Source organism: Peromyscus eremicus, chromosome 13, assembly GCF_949786415.1.
Source record: "Peromyscus eremicus chromosome 13, PerEre_H2_v1, whole genome shotgun sequence".
Classification (NCBI taxonomy): domain Eukaryota; kingdom Metazoa; phylum Chordata; class Mammalia; order Rodentia; family Cricetidae; genus Peromyscus; species Peromyscus eremicus.
In genome coordinates this window covers 2,110,492-2,132,869 of record NC_081429.1, presented here as the reverse complement: position 1 = coordinate 2,132,869, position 22,378 = coordinate 2,110,492, and the positions used below count along the sequence as shown (strand labels likewise).

The following is a 22,378-nucleotide window of genomic DNA, read 5'->3' as shown; positions in this document are numbered from 1 at the left end:
CAGACTCACCTTGTATTTCAAGGCTTAGAGTCATGAAATTTTCTTAAACATGTCTTGGCAGACTCTACATATCAAATGGTCTGTCTACAATTTATTCTAAAGTCTACATTTGTAAACCTGAAATTACAAACCTTTGCTATGTCATTACCATCACATCTGTACCTGGAAATGGTCCTTGCTTTAAAATAACCCCTATACATAATACAATCCACTGTTACTATGGTCACAAACTGATCCTCTGTTAGCCTGGGGCACCAAGATGAGAATACATACATACCACCAATCACACTGCTGCTGGAACTGGGCCTAAAAATGGCAGCTTAAGGCCACCAACCATTAGTAGATTTTGCTTAAACACTTTTCCAGAGACTTTTGTTGTTTGAGTTTCTAAAAAAATATTTTAATTATATCTATTTAGAGAAAGTGTATGTGTGTGTGTGTGTGTGTGTGTGTGTGTGTGTGTGTGTGGTACTGGCACACGTGCTATAGTGTATACATGAAGGTCAAAAGACAACTTTTGGGAGTTGGCTCTCCCACCACATGGTCCTAGCAATCAAACTCAGGTCCTCAGGGTTGGGAGCAAGTGTGTTTATCCACTAAACCATCTTTCTAGCCCAGTTTTTTGCTGGATTCCCTCATCTTGACTTCCTGTGCGCAACCACACTCCTGTTTTGCCCCAAGGGCTTTAGTTTGGGAAATCCATTAGTGGGGCACTATGATAGAGTGGACTATGTTGTAATATAATAATATACAGTATTATCTAATAGCTATTGATTGGATAACCAAAAAATAAAGATAAATAAATATTAAATACACACACGCACACACACACACACCAGAAAAGAACAAGTATTAGCAAAGATGGATGAAACTGGAACCTTCTACATTGTTGGAGGGAATACAGATTTATTTTATGTGTGTGGGTGTTTTGCCAACATGTGTATCTGTGCACCACATGCTTGCCTGATACCTGCAGAAGCCAAAAGAAGATGTCAGATCCCTTGGAACTAGAGTTACAGAGGGTTGTGAGCCACCATGTGGGTGCTGGGAATTAAACCTGGGTCCTCTGGAAGAACAGCCAGTGCTCTTAACTGCTGAGTCCCCTCTGTGTGTTTTTGATAGCAACCATCCTAATGTGTTTAACATATAATATCTTGTGGTTCTTAGTGCATTTCTCTGATAGCTTTGGGTCTATTTCTACCTAACTTTAAAGAACTTGCAATTTTGGACCGTCACAAGCATCTTCCCAGACATGAAGACAAGGCAGGCCTCACCTGGATCATCAGTGACGTGGAGTCCTTCTTCAATGACCCACTTGCAGTTTTACTCACCTGGATCATCAGTGACGTGGAGTCCTTCTTCAATGACCCACTTGCAGTTTTACACAGTGGCTTTCCTTTTACTTTGCATTCTTTTGAAAATGTCTTCAAGGTTTCTTCAAATTCAGCAAAATCTAAATACTGGGACAGAGAACATAATTCAGGAACAAAAACAAAACAAAACAAATTCCAAATACTCCAACGGTCAAATGCCCTGAACACGCAGACATATAAAAGGCCAACAGGAATATGCTCAAAACCACACCCATATGAATATCTACTATCAAAAAGACAAGACCTAGGAATGTCTTGCAGAGGACCCAAGTTTAATTCCTAGCACCAACAACAGGAGGCTCACAACTTCCTGTGTGACTCCAGCTCCAGAGGATCCAACGCCCTCTTCTGGCCTCCATGGGCACCTGCACTCAAATGCACATACATGCACACAAACACATAAATCATGAAATAAGTCTTCAAAAAGATAAGCGCTAACAGAAACTAGAGGAACTGTTAGTGACAATGGAGACCAACACAGCTATAATGGAAAATAAATGGAGGTGCCTCAAAAAACAAACTAGGAAGAAGAGTAATAAGAATATATTACATACACGTATGCAACTGTCAAATAACAAATCATTCAACAAAAAATCGGAACAACCTTGTGATCCAGCAATCCCATTTCTGGGTATAGATAGAAAGAAAATAAAACCCATTTTTAAGAGTGCTATCTGCACATGAGTATTTCTACAACATTATTCAAGATAGCCAAGACACGGATGAACCTAAATATATCCATCAATAGTAGGTAAGAAAATACTAAAATAAAGTATTACAGCCTTAGGAAATCCTGTCAACACGAATGGTATTGGGGACATACATTACAGGAAACAGGCCAGGCACAGAAAGGTAACGATTGCAATTACATGTGCAATCTAAACAGTCATGCTTACAGAAGCGGACAGCACAATGGCAGTTGCCAGGGGCTTAGACAATAGTTTAGTCAAAGGATACATTTTAGTTACGCAAAATGAGTAAGGCCTGTGAGCCAATATTCAACACAGTGACTGGGAAGCACAAGCACACTGGGATTTGCTAGCAGAGCTGATTTTAAGTGTTTTGTTTTGTTGCTTTTTTAGACAGGATTTCTCTGTGTAGCTCTAGCTATCCTGGAACTCACTCTGTAGACCAGGTTGGCCTCCAACTTACTGAGATCCGCCTGCCTCCGCCTTCCAAGTGCTGGGATTAAAGGCGTGCACCACCACTGCCTGGCTGCTTTTTTTGTTAAGTGTTCTTAACACATAATCAGCGGAAGAAAAGGAGGAAGGAAGGAAGAGGGTAAGAGGAAACACAAGACGGGTGTACTTAATTAGCTTAATGAGGTGATCACCTCAGTACTTCAATCCACACATACGACGTTGAAACATCAGGCCATAAACGTACATCTTTTTTGTCAATTACTTATAGAAAACAGGTGCCCACGAATTTCAGATAAAAGCGTCAAATCTTCTGGGGCTGGAACTACAGGTGGTTATAAGCCATCTACATGGGTTCTGGGAACCGAATCTGGGTCTTCTGCATGAGCAATATGTGTTCCTAACCACTTAGCCATCTCTCCAGCCCCATCATTTTTATTATTAATAGAAACTGAAGTGATGCAGTCTGAAAAAAGCAAAGTGATTGGATGGCTCTTGGTTTACTAGGATTGGTTTGGAACAGAATTAAAAATAATGCTTTGCTAACAGGAGAATAAAGCATTAAAAATGGGAAATGTTAGCCGGTGGTGGTGGCGCACGCCTTTAATCCCAGCACTCAGGAGGCAGAGCCAGGCGGATCTCTGTGAATTCAAGGCCAGTCTGGTCTACAGAGTGAGTTCCAGGAAAAGGCACAAAGCTACACAGAGAAATCCCGTCTCAAAAAAAAAAAAAACAAAAAAAACAAACAAACAAAAAAAAAAAAACAAAAAAAAAGGGAAATGTCAGCAGTGAGCTTCTTGCAGAGTGCTCCCACTCTTGAGAGCAATGCTCTGATACTGTTCTTCACCCATCATTTCAGCTGGCATCAGTCACATCATGTTCCACCTTTTCTAAAATGTGGCTGGGTCCCCTGGTCCTGTCCACAGTCATTATGGCACCAGCTATGGCAATTTATTCACCAATTGCACAATGAACAACTTTGCCTATCCAAAGTGGCCACCCATCTCCCTCAGGTGTCTCCTGAAGCCTGTCAGTTTACTCACAATGAACAGCTCCAAACCTCAGAGGTCTGCTGGATTCCTACACGCCCAAGCTTTCAGTGTAGCAAATTCCTACACACCCAAGCTTTCAGTGTAGTAAACTAAATGGCCGTAAGTCAAAGGAGGGTATTCCAGGTCTATAGCACATGCCTGTGACCCCTGCACTGGGAGGGCAGAAGCAGGGGGATAAGGATTTTAAGGTCATCTTTGGCTACACATCAAGTTCACGGTCATCCTAGGCCACATGAGACCCAGTCAGACACAACACGCTCACACTCAAGAGTGAGTGAGTGAAGCGAAAAATCATGTAATGATAAAAAACAAAACTACAAACTAGGCCGGGCGGTGGTGGCGCACGCCTTTAATCCCAGCACTCGGGAGGCAGAGCCAGAACTCTGTGAGTTCGAGGCCAGCCTGGACTACCAAGTGAGTTCCAGGAAAGGCGCAAAGCTACACAGAGAAACCCTGTCTCGAAAAACCAAAAAAAAAAAAAAAACAACTACAAACTAGGAAGAATTTGTTGCAGCTTACTATTTATTTGTATATTCATTTACTCATTTAATTTGTTTTGATAACAGGGTCTCTGTGTAAAGCCCACACTGACCTGCTAAAGCCTTTCAATTACCTGGATTACATGTGTAAACTTGCTACCTTTTAAGGATTTATTTACTTATTTATTTATTTTTGGTTCTTTTCGAGACAGGGTTTCTCCGTGTAGCTTTGCACCTTTCCTGGAACTCATTTGGTAGCCCAGGCTGGCCTCGAACTCACAGAGATCCGCCTGGCTCTGCCTCCCAAGTGCTGGGATTAAAGGCGTGCGCCACCACCGCCCGGTGATTTATTTATTTTTATATCATGTGCACAAGTAGCTTGTCTGAATGTTTATCTGTACACCACATGCATGCAGTACCCACAATGCCAGACAACATCAAATCCTTTGAAACTGGAATTATAGATGGCTGTTAGCCACATGTGGGTGCTGGGAACCAAACCTGGGTCCTCTGGAAGATCAGTCAATGCTTTTAACCACCAACCCATTTTTGCTATATTTTAATTTTGTTTTTAAAGATTTATTCTTTTTATTTTTATGTGTATGGGTGTTTTTGTCTATACGTATGTCTGTGCCCCACATCCACGCCTGGTATCCACAGAAGCCAGAAGAGGGTGTTGGAGTCCCTGAAACTAGAATTACTAATGATTTTAAGTCACCGTGTGGGCGCTGAGAATCAAACCTGGGTCCTCTCAAAAAGCAGACAGTGATCTTTTTTTTTTTTTTTTGGTTTTTTGAGACAGGGTTTCTCTGTATAGCTTTGATGCCTGTCCTGGAACTCACTCTGTAGCCTAGGCTGGCCTCAAACTCACAGAGATCCACCTGGCTCTGCCTTCCAAGGGCTGAGATTAAAGGTGTGCTCCACCACTGCCCGCCTGCAGCCAGTGATCTTAACCTCTGAGCCAGCTCTCTGTTCCTACTACATTCTAAAATACGTGTTTTGGGGACCTGAGTTTCAATCCCAGTACCCACAGAAGGTGGCTCACAAATGCCTGCAACTCCAGCTCCAAGGGAACCAATGCCCCACTCTGGCCTCCATTGGCAGTCACACACACAGTGCAAACAGCCATACAGACATAAACATACAAATAATCTTTTTAAAAAATGCTTTTCTATGACTTGTGTTTCTTATAATTACCTCTTTCACCAGTCCAAGCAATTCAGATTCATGGGCCAGAATATCCCCCATAGTGAATTGTTACTGGCAATTCTCACGGCAGAAATCTCTACAAGACAAAAACATAAGACAAAGGTTAATTTCAACCACCTGAGAAATCGCAAATGGGTGGCTGTGGTGGGCAGAAGACAGGGCCCCAAAGACAGACGCATAATAATCCCCAGAACCTGAGACTATAGGACACCAGGAGTCACATGACTAGGGGGATTTAAAAATGCAGGTGGCACTGAGATAACTAATCAGCTGTCCTTCAGTCACAGAGATAAGCCTGGATTACCAGCTCACCCAAGAGAGTCACAGAGGAAAAGGAGGCATGAAAGCCAGTCTCAGAGTGATAAGATGCAGAAAGATGGACCTGTCACTGCAGGCTTTGAAGACAGAGGAACGATCACAAGTCAAGGAGGGAAGGCAGGAACTGGGAGGCAAGGCACACTGTCCTCTAGCTTGTCATGAAAGAAACAAGCTGCCAAGACCTGAATTTGGCACATGCATCTGAGTCCCCTTAGTAGAGGGCCAATCAAGCACTCCTGTGGCTATGCACCGGAAATGTTCACTGCAGGCTTCTAACCTCCAGAACTTCAGAACACTAAGCCTGTACCAGTTCAAGTCACCGAGTTCATGGGGTTCCTCACAGCAGAAGTAGAAAACATGAGAGCTGAGCTGCCGTTCTACTGGTAGAGTTCTTGACAAGAAGGCATTCAGCCCTCTAGCACCTCATGAACTGCCTGCCAGTGGTGGCACACATCTGTAATCCTAGCACTTGGAAGGGAACGGGTGATACACACTCCTGTAATCCCAGCATGTGGGAGGTGTTTCTAGGATCCTATAGAAGAAGGCAGACTTCTTAGGCAGATCTCTCTAAGCCCTATGTAGCTCTCCATTGATTGCTGACTTGAACCACACAGGCCGTCAAGCAGTTCCAGCATACATGGAAATTCAATGACGCCCACAATATATCCTACCCTCAAGGACCTACATGTACACAACTCCGGCTGCTTGGATGCTCTTCCTGCAAACATCTACATCTTGTTTGGTCTCCACTTAATGGGGCCCACCCAGAGAGGCTTGCCAAACCACCCATCTAGCCCATCACTCCCAAGTGCTGTGGCTTCCCAGAAGCACTCTCCCCTGGCTGACTTCAATATCCTGTCATTGATGCATCTGCAACAGAATCCCCTTCCATAAATCAAGGCAAGTATTGTGTGTGGCACTACACCTTCAATGCCCGTTAGACAGCCAGGCCCTGACATGTCTGGAACTGGATGAAAAGAGACTCAGGGAGAGAATGAAAACTCATTAGAAATAGAGGCCGGGCGGTGGTGGCGCATGCCTTTAATCCCAGCACTCGGGAGGCAGAGGCAGGCAGATCTTTGTGAGTTCAAGGCCAGCCTGGTCTACAGAGCGAGATCCAGGAAAGGCACAAAGCTACACAGAGAAACCCTGTCTTGAAAAAAACAAAAACAAAAACAAAAAAAAAAGAAAGAAAGAAACAGGGTAACGATTTGAAGACAAGGGAAGGTAGGAACCACACTGACTAAGGCAACATGACAGGGTGGCACACCTTTAATCCCAGCACTCAGGAGGCAGGGGCAGGTGGATCTCTGTGAGTTCAAGACCAGCCTGATCTATAGAGTGAGTTCCAGGACAGCCAGGGCTACACAGAGAAACCCTGTCTCAAAAAAACAAAAAACAAAAACAAAAAAAACAAAAAAAAATGGGGGAGGGGAGAGATGTGTCACATTCCAGAGATTTGGAAGACAGAAGGCAGTGGTCTGAGTGGGAGAGAAACTTAGCATCACTACACTTTTGGGTGTGACGTGGTGACAAGAAGCTTACTACCACTGAGTGCATGGATGAAGAGGATGGAGGAAAGCATGCTGGAAATAAGAATATGGAAAGTGGGCAGGTCAAGATGTTGAAATCTCCGAGGTAAGTACAGAGGTAAGGAGGGAAATGTCTGTAAGAAAACAGGCTGTCAGGGGTTGGAGAACAGCACCCACATGACAGGTCACAACTGTCTATAACTCCAGTTTCAAGGGAATCCATGGCAACAGGCATGCACGTAGTGCACATATCTATGCATGCAAGCCAAATACTCATACACATAACATAAATAAATCTTTTAATAAAAGAAAGAAAGCAGGCAGGCTGAAAGCTCCATGTGGTGACACAGGCACACCTTTAATCCCAGCACTCAGGAGGCTGAGGCAGGTGGATCTCTTTTTGAGGCCAGCCTGGGCTACAGAGTGAGTTCCAGGACAACCAGAGCTATACAGAGAAACCCTGTCTTGAAAAACCAAATAAATAAATTTAAGTTAAAAAGCAGGCTGAGCAAGCCATAGGGAGCAAGGTAATAAGCAGCACTCCTTCTTGGCCTCAGTACTGGTTCACGCCTCCAGGTTCAGCCTTGAGTTTCTGCCCTGACTCCCTTTGACGAACAGGGACGTGGAATTGTAAGCAAAACAAACCCTTTCCTCCCCATGTTGCTTCTGGCCATGCTGTTTCATCACAGCAATAGAAACTCTAACTAGACAGTGCCACACTGAGCAAATTCACATCCACCTCAGAAAAGCGACAACGCTAGACTTAAATCTATGCCGATACTGCAGGAGAATATGCAGGAGTTGGTTCTCTCCTTTCCAACACGTGGGTCCTGGGGTTCCGACTCTGGTCTCCAGGCTTGGTCAGCAAATGCACACCTCTTGCCAGTTCAAGGTCACCCGTTTGAGAACCCTCTCTGTTGGATGGATGTCTCCTTAGCTCGGTTAATTTAGGCCAGACAACCTCTGGGCTAAGGATCTACTTTGTGGAGTTTTGGCATGCGGTGACGACTTCTGCATTCCCACCTGCGAGAGATTTAGGCCTACAGCTGGCTGAATACGAAGATGAATTTGTACTGCAAATTACCATGCTTCCACTTAGACTCAGTGAAGTCTGAGCTTGACCTGGGTGCTGGGAGGGAAAACTACTCGTGAAAACTACGGGGAGAGAGGGACCTAAACGCCCCAGGCCACGGGATCGCGCTGCCAATGCTCAGCTAGACGAGCTGGGGCCACTCCAAGTTCGCCTCACCGCAGCAGAGCGAGGGGTTCCTGGGGACGCAATGGCCCTGGCCATGTAGGAGCCAGGGCTGACGAGGCTAGCCACCCACGCGGGGTGCCCGGGCCTGCGCCACGGGGCCCGGCCGCACCGAGGGCCGCGCTTACCAGCTGCAGGGCTGCGCTCTCTCTCCTCCTGACCGCCAGCTCTCCCGCCGTCACCCCGGCAACCGCCACCGCGGGGTCACGTGAGGGGACGCGGCCAATCGCACAGGGCGAAGCCGGCGCGGAGCATCCTGGGAAGGAGTGGGCGGCTGCAGAAGTGAGTTCTTGCGGTTGCGTGGCGTGCCCGGGTCTTTAGCAAGGTCGGCCTGTTTAAAATCCGAGCACCACATTTCCACCTACGTCAGACCCTCCCAGAGATTACTGGAGTCACTTTTGTCTTTTTCGGGTGCGTTTAGGTTTGTAAACAAACAAAAAACGGAGACTGGCGAGATGGCTTAGAGGCTAACGGCGCTTTCCTCCAAACCCGACGACAGAAGTTCGACCCCCAGGACCTACCTGGGGAACACGAGCGTGCTTTTAACAGTACTTAAGGTTCTGCTCAGCCCACTGTCCTTGGTGTATTCAGATCTACTCTTCTTACTCTGGTCCAAACTCAGTGCTGAAGGCAAGAAAAAACCTCGCCTTTAAAGAAGCCCTAGGGTGGTCGGAGGCCCCCATCTCCTGGGCTCTTCCCTGTCAGTACTTTTATGAGTTAGGATGCCTTTCAAGCAAGGGTATATTATGTAGGAAGAGAGTACTATGTCCTATCCAGGTAATATGGCTTGAAAATAATTTTTCCGGGATGTGTTCTCAGTAAACAGTTATTGTCAGTATAACTGTGTACCAGGGTTACCAAGTAAAATATAGGGCAGCCAATTATCTTTAAATTTCAGATAACTATCAGAAATATATCCGCAATATTGCCACATTCTAGTGTACATGTATGGTGCTATATTTTGTATTTTTATTTGCTGAATACCTAACCATATATGTGTCCAGCATCCTACTGAGTGAGTCACATAGGTTCCTTTTTTTTTTTTTTTTCACACCTTGATTGGCTCTCATGTCCATGGGATGGATAATGGGCTCAAGCTCACACTGTTGTGCTTTACTAGAATTGAACGCATCTGCAAAACAGCCACAGTTAACACACTCTCTACCCTCTTGTTTTCCAAAGTCCCTCATCCTTTGTCTTCTGGGAAGGACCCAGATAAAACTGTCCACTCTTCCTCATGAATCCCATGCAACTCAAATCCCAAACAACTTGTAGTTGACTGATCCCTGTGTTTACCCATGACAATGACAAACACTGACCTTTCAACTTCCCACTGTCTTCTAGTTGATTAGCTGAAGTTAGAAACTGTACTCACTCCCTGAAACTAGTCAGAAATAAACGTTTCTGGGTCTTCTGCTGAGGGTTAACTATAAACCATAAACTACCCTAACCATAAATCACCCTATCCCTCCATGCAAGTGTTAGATGGAGCCCCTGCTATCCCTATTGCAATAACCTGAATAAAATCCATCTTCTTAACTGTCCAGGTTTTGTCTTTGGTAAAATGAATTACATGAGGTAGAGCCCTCGGGGGCTTGGCAGTTAAGAGCACTGGCTGATCTTTCAGAGGACCACCAGTTCGATTCCCAGCACCTACATGGCAGTTTCCAACCATCTGTAACTATAGTTCTGGGGTCTCTAACACCCTCTTCTAGCCTCCAAGGGCACTGCATGTACATGGTACATAAACATACATGCAAGTCGAATAAGCATACATGTGAAAAATAAAATTCAGGGCTAGAGAGATGGCTCAGCCATTAAAAGCTTCCAGAGGACCCAAGTTCAATTCTCATACCTACTTGGTGGCTCACAAGCATCTGTAATTCCAATTATTGGATGCTTATGTATTTATTTATTTATTTATTTTGGACTCCACAGGCACTGTACATGTGGGGTGCACAAACAAGACACACATAAATAAAAATAAATGCATAAAATATGAATAAATACATTTTAAATTAAAAAAGATATGTCTACAAAGGTGTGTGGGAGGGGATGCCTCAGAATTCACAGAACTGGAGAGAGCCAACCTAATCCAGGCGACTGTGCCTCTGAGCTCTGACCAACAATAAAAATACCTCTGGGGAGCAGAAAGACGGCGCAGCCGGAAACTGCCTGCTGTATAAGCGTGAAGATATGAGTTCAGCTGTCCAGCACCCACAGAAGAGGTGGGTGTGCCGGTGTGCCTCTGTAATCCCAGTGCCAGAGTCACTGGGGGGCAGGGACAGATAGATGGGTCCCTGGAGTTCACTGACCAGCCAGCCTACCCAAATTGACGAGATCCAGGTTCAGTGAGAGACCCTGTCTCAATAAATAAATAAATAAAAATAAATAAATAAATAAAATGAAGAATGACAAAAGGAGTTTTTTTTTTTTTAATTCTATTTATGAATACAGGGATCTACCTGCATGTATACACCAGAGGAGGGCACCAAATCCCATTACAGATGGTTTTGAGCCATCATGTGGTTGCTGGGAATTGAACTCAGAACCTCTAGAAGAGCAGCCAGTTCTCTTAACCACTGAGGCATCTCTCCAGCTCCCTCAAGGGGGTATTTTTACATTCACCTTTGGCCTCCACATTCACTTGAAAGCACATGCACATACCTGCACACATATGTGCATAGACCACACACATACACAAACGTAAATGCATGCATGGAACCCTCCAGAGTTTTTTCACTTCTGGTGCATTTGCCTGACTGCTGGGATTATGCTGACTGTGTCAAGCACGTCTCTCCCGTTTGGTAACTACGGATTCAGAGTAATCGACAACAACCATGTTGAGTTATAGCTGTCATAATCACTCTTGAGTAATCCTGGTTGGTTTCCCACAAATAGTTTCTCAGCATACCATAAATAGCCAAATCCATGAGAGTGGTATGTAGGACTGGAGGACTGGACCCTGGTGCCAGGAATATGCCTGACTCTATGATATTAGCCTGAGATAAACCAGGTACATTCCAGATTGAATGAAGTCACTTTTGTCCTGACTGCTGTAGAAAGCCCCAAGTTGTAAAGGTCGTTTGACCCAAATTGTAGAAATCTACCTGCAAGTCACACTTCTGTTGGTATATCTCCAGTAAGCTGAACTCTGTGCAACCTTGGATCAGTCCGCCGCATACTGTCACAGGGCACCTTGGGCCAGCTCTCAAACTCTGGGACTGAGCTGTTTGAGAATAATAGCATACTGAGCTCATCTCCTCCCTGACCACAGACATAAGCAGATGGTCCAGATGACTAAATTTACTCCATCCCTCTGGCCGCAGATTGGTTCAGAATGATCATGTGACCTGTTTGAGCAAGTCCAAACAGCCATCCTTTCCAGGGATTATTTTCTACTGAAGTGTGATCACATCACTGTAAATGGCACCCAGGGAAGCCTACAGTCATGTTCTTCACCACGTAGAAAAGTCTGAGAAAATTAAACCATCACCCAGAAAGCTGCAGAGAAAGTGCTGGGTTCTGAAGAACCAGCCTGCCTCCATCATAGGCTTAAAAGCCATCTTATAGTAAAGACACACTATTTATGATTAACCTCTGTCTCTCAAGGATTGGGCTGTGCCACACCTATAACCTTAACCACAAATGGTTCTGTACTGCCTGTTCCAGGAATGGCAATCGTGTCTGTGTTTCAGAAAGTTGTTTTATAACCAACTTCCAACCCTACGTTTTTTTTAAAAGGTAATATGACCACCTATGACTTACCTTGTTATGACTACCTGTTGTTATGAACACCTTATTGTGCCCACCTTACAACCTTGTCTGTTTCAGGAGGGACTAACTTGTTACACTTATGTTCTGCTCATGTAACCCCACCTATTTTGCCTGCTAAATCCCCCATTTGGAAACACCTTACCCCTGAGCTACAAAAGCCTTGTCTTCCTCGCATCCAATGCTGATCTCTTGAACCCCACCTTAGGGAGAGGCAGCCCATGTACTCGAATTTTTTAAAAGCTTGCTTTAATTAATTGCCTGCTTTGATTAATTTGCCCATGATGATTTGGGTCGGTGGTCTTTCCCACCTTTGGGATTAATAGGTCCCTGGTCCCAGGCCCTGGGGTCCTGCAGCTCCTCCATCCATTCTGTGAGCCACACTTTCTCCAGCATCCTCTGACGCACTGTTGTTTCCTCCTTAAATAAGTTCAAGTTGGGTTTCTATTGCAACCCAGGAGGCCTAGCTAGTAGAAGCATAATTTCTACATATGCCTTTCAAATGGGAAAAGAGACTAGCTTTGCTATGTGCACATGAAACCCATTATTTCACTTCTGACACTAGAAGTGTGGAGTCTTTCCTCTCTACATCGAGTAATCTCTTGCAGACACAAACTGGGTGTGCAGTAATCGTGTCTGATAGTAGCAACCTGGAGCTGCAGTCAGATCGCATTAAATAAGGGCTCAGTCTACAAGAATGCCTCCACAGTTCAGATGCCAATAACACGGCTATCCTATTCTAACCAAATGACTCTAAATCAAGGTTCTTTGGGCCCCTCCCTGGGTTCTATGAATCTGTTAGGATGACATATTAAATCAGGGAAATGTTTGCTGGTTCATTATAAAGAATATTGTAAAGGATACAGATAAATGGGTAGGTTATAAAGTGGAACACAGGGTAAGTAAAGATGAGGCCCCTTGAGAACCCTCTAAGCCTCTGCATGGTTCGGCAGTCCGAAGAAGGAATTCAGGATTTTTATGGTGGCTGCCTTATGATTGACCGTGGAAATCTCCCAGCCTCTAATCATGGTTTTCTCTTTCTGGTGACCAGTCTCTAGCCAGGAGCCTGCAGAGGATTACTTCACTGGAACATAGACACTCCTATTGCCTAGGAAAGTCCAAGGGATTAGGAGATGTGTGTCAGGAAGAAGAGGAGGGCGTATGCTGGGACCAAATCTACTTTATTACTCACCATGTCATGTGAGCTCAAGGGGGCTTCTGCAACGGACGGCTCATTTTTAATTTTTAATTTTTTTAGATTTTATTTTTTATTTATTATGTGCACAATGTTCTGCCTGCATGTCTGCCTGCACGTCAGAGGAGGCCCCCAGATCTCATTACAGATGGTTGTGAGCCACCATGTGGTTGCTGGGAATTGAACTCAGGACCTCTAGAAGAAAGCAGCCAGTGCTCCTAACCTCTGAGCCATCTCTCCAGCCCCTCGTTTTTTATTTTTAAGATTTATTTTGATTCCTATTTATTTATATGTCTATGTGAATTTATGTCACATGTGTTCAGGGGCCCAGGGAGGCCAGAAGAGGTTGGTTGATTCCCTAGATCTGGAGTTACAGGTGGTAGAAAGGCACCTGACCGGAATACTGGGAACCAAACTCAGGTCCTCTGGAGCAGCAAGCAAGCACTGTTGAATCCCTGGGCCGTCTGCCCAGTCCCTGTTCCCTTATGGACTGCCCAGAGGAGGCTTCCTGGCAAAAGCCTCATTTTCAGGGATCTGGGTTGGCTTCTGATCCGTACAATCTTTGCGCATGTGGGTGATGGTTTGAATATGAAACACACACCCCCACCACAGACTCCTGTTTGGAATGCTCATTCCCTCACTGGTGGCACCGTTTGGATGGACTTTGAAAGGGTTAGGAGGTGTGATTTGGCTGGTGGGGGTAGGTCTTTGGTGCTGGGCCTCCGAAGGTCTCACCAACTCCTGTGTCCAGTCTGGTGCTTCCTGTTTCTGTGACCATGGATGTCTCCATGGCTTCCCTGCCATGCCGGACTGAGGCCCTCTGAAACTATGAGACAAAACAGAGCTTTCCTCCCTAAAGTGGTTTGTCACAGTGACCAAAAAGTGACCAATCCTGGTCTAGTCCATACCACCCGGTACAATTAACAGTTATCTAAACTGTCACACTCTCTCAGTTACGTCTCCTCTTAAGATTTCTTCTGAGGTGGATCTCTGTGAGTTTGAGGCCAGCCTGGTCTACAAAGCGAGTTCCAGGAAAGGCACAAAACTACACAGAGAAATCCTGTCTCGAAAAAACAAAAAAAACAAAAACAAAAACAAAGATTTCTTCTGAATTTTAGGACAACTGAGTGATACTTAATACAAGACTTAAAGATTATTTATTTACTAATTATTATTTTAAATTTATTACACTTGAGGGAGGGGGTGGGCAGCTTGCAGAAATTGTTTTTTTCCTTCTGCATGTGGACTCCAGGGATCAAACTCAGGTTGTCAAGCTAAGAAGGCTTGGTAGCAAGCATCTTTATCCACAGAGCCATCTTGCTGATCCGGTTTATTATTTCATATGTATGTGTGTGGGCCTGTGTGAATTTATGCACACCATGTATATACAGGAGCCCGAAGGGGCTAGAAGAAGGTGTTGGGTCCCCTGAATGGGAGTTACAGCTAGTGATTATGAGTCTCCAGATGTGGGTGTTAGGAATCTAGGTCTTCTACAAGAGCAGTAAGTGTTCGCAACCTTTGAGCCATGTCTCCAGCCCCTAACCACCTAGATTGCAGCTTCCTCTGCTCCGTACCAAAGTGTCTCTGTCCTCACTGTGCCACGGGTTCAAAGCAATTTACCGAGCCAAATGGCTCAACTTCAAGGCTCTTAGAACTTGGCAAAGCACTCATTTACTTCACAGGTTTATGCCTGACCTCTCTAGCTTTCTCAAAGCAGGACAGATCCTAACAGTGGGCCCAAGGAAAAAAATTCAAAATATTAATTATAAAAACTTCAAATAAATGGAAAAGTAATGACTACTTTAATGAATCCCCATAAACCCATCACTCAGATTCAAGGATTATCAAGACATTGCTGCTGGGAAAAACTTGACCTCAAAGTAAATCCTTGGAATATGCAGAATGCTTCAGCCAACTTCTTCAGCTACATGCTGGACATCAAAGGCACTGGCCAAGCTCTGCATTCAGGGGGTGGGAAAACATCAGAGTCTTCAACCCTCTGTGGCCCCAACCCTGAATACTCTAGAGGGGTACATGAGTGTGGGAGTGGGGGAATGGGGCTCTGTGACATGTCCCATAATTCAAGAATGGCTTCATCTCTATTTTCAAAGACTAATTTTTATTTATGTTTATGTGTCTGTGTGAGTGTATGCCATGTATGTGTGCGTGCCTGTGGAGGCCAGAAAAAAAGGGCACCAGATCCCCTGGAGCCAGAGTTATCAGCAGCTGTGAACCACCACTGTAGATGCTGAGAACTGAACTCTGAGCTTTGGGAAGACCAGAGCTCGCTTTCTGTCTTTAAAAGAAAAAAAAAAATTATATTTTCTCTGATTTTTGTTATTTTTAAAGATTCCGGGGCTGGAGAGATGGCTCAGAGGTTAAGAGCACTGTTTGTTCTTCCAAAGGTCCTGAGTTCAATTCCCAGCAACCACATGGTGGCTCACAACCATCTGTAATGAGATCTGGCGCCCTCTTCTGGCCTGCAGGGACACATGCAGACAGAACACTGTATACATAATAAATAAATAAATCTTTAAAAAAAAAAAAAAAAAAAAAAAAGATTCCGGGCGGTGGTGGCGCACGCCTTTAATCCCAGCACTCGGGAGGCAGAGCCAGGCGGATCTCTGTGAGTTCGAGGCCAGCCTGGGCTACCAAGTGAGTCCCAGGAAAGGCGCAAAGCTACACAGAGAAACCCTGTCTCGAAAAACCAAAAAATAAATAAATAAATAAATAAATAAATAAATATTCGTGTGTTTATTATTTTATGTGTATGAGTGTTGTTTGTGCATTTGTTTATGTACTACATGCATGCCTGGTGCCCTTGGAGGTCAGAAGAGGCCATTAAGATCTCCTGGGACTGGAGCTATGGATGGTTGAAACTGCCATGTGGATGCTGGGAATCAACCCAGTTCCTTTGGAATAGCAGATAGTAATCTTAACCTCTGAACTATCTCTCCAGCCACAGGACTCAACTTTTTCAAAAACACCTTGCCGGGCAATTGTGGTATATGCCTTTAATCCCAGCACTCGGGAGGCAGAGGCAGGTGAATCTCTGTGAGTTCGAGACCAGCCTGGTCTATAAAGTGAGTTCCAGGATAGCCAGGGCTACACAGAGAAACCCCGTCATGAAAAACAAAACAAAACAAAACAAACAAACAAACAAAATCTTATATTACAGTTTAATTACCTACTTTGTATGTGCATGTAAGTATGCATGGTGTGTTGGGGAGTCAGGTCTTTCCACCATGTGGCTCCCCAGAATTGAACTCAAGTCATCAGGTTTGGAGGCAGATGGCTTTATTCATTGAGTTATATCTCATCAGCCCCATAAATTCGTCTTTGCAACTGTAGCAAGCAATTGCCTGGCTTCAGTCTCTGTTGGAGGGCAAGAGCCGAGACCACAAGCAAAGAGAGATCTGGTACTTGTCATTCCTTTGAATTGGATGAAAAGCTAAAGCCACCTAGACTGAATTCAATAAACTTAACTTGTTGTGGTTTGAGTTCTCTGTGAGCTCCTGTAAGAGAGGCCAGACCAAAGAGCATTTCTGGGCAAGCTCAGGGCCTGAATCCAAACTGTGGGTGGAGAAGAACCCCCTGAAATCCCAGGCATAAATCTAGAGATGAGTTAAGACCTTGCTTAGGCTAAAATGGATCCTTCCAGGAAACTTGGATCCAGGTCACAGGGCAAACCTCATGATGTGGTTGGTGCTGTGGGATGTTCTGTATGGCAAATGTGTTGCTAATTAGTCAATAAATAAAACACTGATTGGCCATTGGCTAGGCAGGAAGTGTAGGCGGGACAAGGAGGAGAATAAAGCTGGGAAGTGGAAGGCTGAGTGAGAGAGACACTGCCAGCCGCCAAGATGAGAAACAGCATGTGAAGATGCCGGTAAGCCACGAGCCATGTGGCAAGGTATAGATTAATGGAAATGGATTAATTTAAGTTGTAAGAACAGTTAGCAAGAAGCCTGCCACGGCCATACAGTTTGTAACCAATATAAGTCTCTGTGTTTACTTGGTCAGGTCTGAGTGGGGCTGTGGGACTGGCAGGTGAGAGAGATTTGTTCTGACTGTGGGCCAGGCAGAAAACTCTAGCTACAGGTTGGTCATTCAGGTTTGTGACTCCAAAGTACTCCGAGACAGGAGAATCATGAGTTTGAGGCCAGCCTGTACTACCTACAGAGACTGTCTCAATTTACCTCCTCCTCCCCAACATACAAGACCAACCTCTCCTACCCCACTTCACCACAAAACAACTTGAGTCTACGGCAGAAATTCAGATTCATTCAAATGAAGAATTGAAGTCTTGTTAGCTTCCAAAGCAGTTCTCGACCTGTGGGTCACGACCCCTCTGGGGTTGAATGACCTTTTCACAGGGGTCACCTAAGACCATCAGACAACACAGATATTTACCTTACAATTCTTAATAGCAGCAAAATTACAGTTATGAAGTAGCAACAGAAACGTTATGGTTGGGGGTCACCACAACGTGAGGAACTGTATGAAAGGGTCTGCAGCACTGGGGAGGCTGAGAACCGCTGTTCTCTCTCACAGCTTCCCAAAACTGCTTGGATTACAAAGAGGAAGGTGAAGAAGAGTTGTCTAGGGAGCAGATGAGGACAGTGCATCTGAGCACAGGGGTAGCGGGGGAGACAGCTGGACTGTGAAGTAATGTCTCTGTTGTCTCTCTGGGGTTGAATCATTACAACGCTGTGGTGGCCTGATGAGGTTAGCACGAAGACTCAAGCCTTGAAAGAGATTTGTGGAAAGGCAAACATGGCTTCAGGATGGCTTCTCTTTTTTTCTTTTTTCCCCAGGATGGTTTCAAGGCAAGCATATTCCACTCTTCGGTGGTGTTTTAGTCACAGACACAATGCTAGTGACCTACTATTCATTTGTAAGCAAATTTAAAACTATTTTTAAAAGAATAAGAGAAAAAAGATAAAGGGAAAGAAGGAAGGAAAAGAATGAAAGAAAGTGAAGCGGGGGTGGGGGTGGGGGTGGGATGGGGGTGGCATGGGGTGGGGGTGGCATGGGGTGGGGGTGGGATGGGGGTGGGATGGGGGTGGGGGTGGGGTGGGGGTGGGGTGGGGGTGGAATGGGGGTGGGGGTGGCATGGGAGTGGGGGTGGGGTGGGGGTGGGATGGGGTGGGATGGGGTGGGGGTGGGGGTAGCATGGGGTAGGGGTGGGATGGGGGTGAGGTTGGGATGGGGTGGGGGTGGGATGGGATGGGATGGGGTGGGATGGGGTGGGGGTGGGAATAGGATGGGGTGGGATGGGGTGGGGGTGGGGTGAGGGTGGGATGGGGGTGGGATGGGGTGGGAATAGGATGGGGTGGGATGGGGTGGGGGTGGGGTTAGGGTGGGATGGGGGTGGGATGGGGTGGGATAGGGGTGGGGGTGGGATGGCCAGGCCCACGTTCTTGTAGTCTTAACCCAAACACCAGTCTTCCTTTCCTACATCTGCCTTCGTTACGATGGCTGCTTGCAGAGTGAGGCTCACAGATGATCTGAAGTGTGAGAAGTGATAACTGACCTAATGAGAAAATGGTTTATTAGTCTAACAATAAACAGGACAAAAGAGGTACATTAAGTTTCACTCTCTCTAGCTATAACGGCTGTCTCGGGAACCACCCTGAACCTGTGGTCACAGGTAAAATGTAAACCTCTCCTGGGCCCCAAGGACTATGCATTTGATGTGGACCGGCCTCTGAATCCAGAAGACAAACTATGGGCCTGATAAGGAAAGAATTCAAAGAACTGACCCTGGGCTGGCTCTTAATTAGAAGAACTTAGAAGAACTCAGAACTTGTTGGCTGGCCATGCATACCTCCTGTAGCTGGAGTGAGGAGGAAGGACCTTAGTGACACAGAGATGCCTGGCGGGATTGCAGACCGACCGGCAGGTCGTGCTGTGAGCATCCGCTGTCCGCTTGGATAATACTCTCCCAGCCGGGAGCCGCCACCACCCACCGAGATCACACCCAGCCAGAGATGGGAAATTTGCCCTGTGGCCTGACATTTGGGGTGTCGCTGCCGTGACCTTGGGCCTGGGAAGGACGGGGCTAGCAGAGGTCTTGACAAGTCTTGGGAATCAGCCATCCCACCCCACCTTTCCCTGGTGCTCATTTCCAGGAACCCGGGCTCGGGCTCACCAGCCTGGCGGTCTGGAGGCGGAGGCGTTCCCAGAAAAATCACGCAGGCCGCTCTGGCTGTGTTTTCCTCCCATCCCTACCTCTGCCAGCTCTGACGACCTCGGGCGCCTCCACCCTGCAGCCAAGCCCATCCACCATCCCTGTGACAGGCCCTCTCCAGCACTGAAGGTCACTTTCCTTCTCAGCTCATAGAAGGATGGTTGGGAGATCCAGGTGTCTTCGGGAGGCACAGGACATTTCAGACAGGCTTAAGCTGCAAGGGGCTGATCCCAGGCAGGCAGGCAGGCAGAGACCAGGCCTTCTGTACTCTGGGCTATTTCTCTCCGTGGATTGAGACTGAGGAACAGTCCCCTTTGTGTAACCCATGAGTGCAGGGCAACCAAAGGATCCTCCAGGACCTTCCAGGTTCTCCGTGGTGGCTGGGGATCCTGAGGATAACTGCACCTGCCCTTGACTTCCTAAATCTCCGTGCTCTGGGTGGTTAAGGTCCCTGTTTCTACCGAGGTGCCCTCACTAGTTGCTTTACTTCAAGGTGGAACTGGCCCTGGTCAGCCTTCTCAGACCCTAGATCATGGCAGATGGTCCTGGGGCAGTCCAGCAGAGACCCATAGATCCTGTTTTTCTGGTAGCCACAGACCTGGCTCAGGGTGGCATCCTCCTAGTGGGGAGGAGGTGGCGCTAGGGGACAAAGAAAAGAGCTCAGCTGATTGCTGGGACCCTCCTCTGTTTTGACAAGGTCTGGATCCAGGTTTCTGCGAGACAGTGTGTGTGTGACACAGGATGACCTGGAAGAGTCTCCACCCTGTCCTGTGCCTCCTTCCCTTCTGCCTGGTCACGATGGGCCCTCCCTGAGAGAAGGTTAGGAAATAAACATTTTGAGCTCCAAGAACAACTGTGGAAGGAGAGGGAGGCCAGTTTCTTCCCAGCCTTCTCGCTGGAGAACCTGGAAGGCTGAAGCTGAGTTAGGGTAAGGAAGTGACACCAGCGTTCTGGGGAGATGAGGGTCCCGACAAGCCACTGCTGTGTCCCAGGGGCCCGAGAGAGTGGTACACGATGGCAGCCTAGTGGCCTCTGTAGCATCACAGTCTTGGTCTGGGATAAAGCCTAGTTAAGCTTTCTAGACCTCTGCCCAGGCATTTCACTACTGATAGGGTCCTTGTCGAACCCAGAACCTGGGTCTGGGAAAAAGACAAGATAAGGGACCCTCTCTAACCCACGTTCTGGTCCTAAGGGCTCCAGTGTTCTAATGTCCTGACACATTTTTTTCTAGAACCATCTATCCATAGGAATATGCACCTATCTGGAGGCAAGTAATAGAATCATTGTGGACAATTTTCTTGACTTATTTTGAAAGTCTGTCTTGTCCAGTTTCAAACCAAGATGTCTGTCTCTAGCTGATAGTTTCTCAAAATGGGGTGAAGCAGAGGCTAATCCCTGGAAGGGGGTCTCTTAATCACAGCCCTCCACCCACCCATTTCGCTCGGGAAGCTGTGAGCCCTGCCAGCTAGGGGAACCCATTCATTCATTTTCTCTGCCTGCTCAGTCTTTACGTGATCTTGCAGGGTAGGGGCTGAGAACTTGGCAGAGAGGCCAGGGCTACTGGAAGAACAGGCTAGAGAGGTACCTGGGTACCCCACCGAGTGTGTTGCCATGTGCCACGCGTCTCCGCCTTCTCAGTGTCCAGCTTTAATAACATGCCTGGTAGCTGGGTGGTGGCAGCAGTGCATGCTTTAATCTCAGCACTTGGGAGGCAGAGCCAGGTGGATCTCTGTGAGTTCAAGGCCAGCCTGGCCTACAGAAAAGATCCAGGATAGGAACCAAAAGTACAGAGAAACTCTGTCTGGAAAAACAAAAACAAACAAACAAACAAAAATTTACTTGCAGTGTGTGCGTGCACGCATGCAGAGGCCAGAAGGGGGCCCTAGATCCCTGGGAGTTGAGTTACAGTCATCTCTCCAGTCCTCCCACTCTCCAGTCTCATTTTCTGTAAAGCTGGGATAATACTTATCTCACAGTGGAATGGTGAGGATTCAGAAAGACAAGGTTAAGAATGCTGAGGTAAGGCCTGGCATATGGGAATTAAAATCCACTTTGCTATCTGCCTGTCCAGCAAATATTTACTGTGTGCCTACAGAGTCAGAAACTGCTCTGGACATTAGGAATGGGGCTGAGACCTGGTAGGCAGACAGGAGGTAACCACTGCAGCAGTGTATCAGGAGCTAGGTATGACGTCACAACGCCTTGGCAATTAAATAGACTCTTCAGGAGGTGGGGCACACGCCTTTAATCCCAGCGCTCAGGAGGCAGAAGCAGGCAGATCCATGAGTTTGAGACCACAGAACTCGGTCTACAGATCGAGTTCCAGGACAACCAGGGCTACACAGAGAAACCCTGTCTCAAAAAAACAACAAAAACAATGCAGGCTCTTCTTGCTGTATGAAAAATCAAGGCTCCTGGGAACTTTCCCAGTTGCTACACAGGCATATCACTAAGGATGTGCACCCCCTAAAAAGACTTCATGAAGAAAAAAAAAAAAAAAAAAAAAAAAAGCCGGGCGGTGGTGGCGCACGCCTTTAATCCCAGCACTCGGGAGGCAGAGCCAGGCGGATCTCTGTGAGTTCGAGGCCAGCTTAGGCTACAGAGTGAGTTCCAGGACAGGCTCCAAAACTACACAGAGAAACCCTGTCTCGAAAAACCAAAAAAAAAAAACAAAAAAAAAGACTTCATGAAAATCTCACTCACACTGTGAATTCCAAGAAGATCATGGGGAAAAAATATCCTAAAGGGAGATGTTCCACCAACACTTGAAAAAAGGGGAAGAGAAAAAGGGATACTTTACCCTATGGAATATGCCACCTACCTTATTAATGCTCATGAAAGCTGATGTGCTGTTCCTCT

The 22,378-nt window shown here is 46.3% G+C and overlaps 1 protein-coding gene across 4 annotated transcripts in view; it reads right to left on the bottom strand.

The window, feature by feature from the left end:
- Armc9 (armadillo repeat containing 9) overlaps positions 1-8,588 on the bottom strand; it is a 125,796-nt gene extending 117,208 nt beyond the window's left edge. For 2 of the 4 annotated variants that reach the window (XM_059278172.1, XM_059278173.1), the window contains exons 1-3: positions 8,488-8,588; positions 5,241-5,344; positions 1,332-1,460 (exon numbers count right to left, since the gene is read on the bottom strand). In XM_059278172.1, the coding sequence (XP_059134155.1) occupies positions 1,332-1,460; positions 5,241-5,291 (180 nt within the window). In that variant the 5' untranslated portion in view covers positions 5,292-5,344; positions 8,488-8,588. Of the gene's footprint in view, positions 1-1,331; positions 1,461-5,240; positions 5,345-8,487 lie in introns of those variants that run through there. The other 2 variants (XM_059278175.1, XM_059278174.1) reach the window with 2 other exon arrangements.
- Between the last annotated feature and the right edge of the window lie 13,790 nt (positions 8,589-22,378).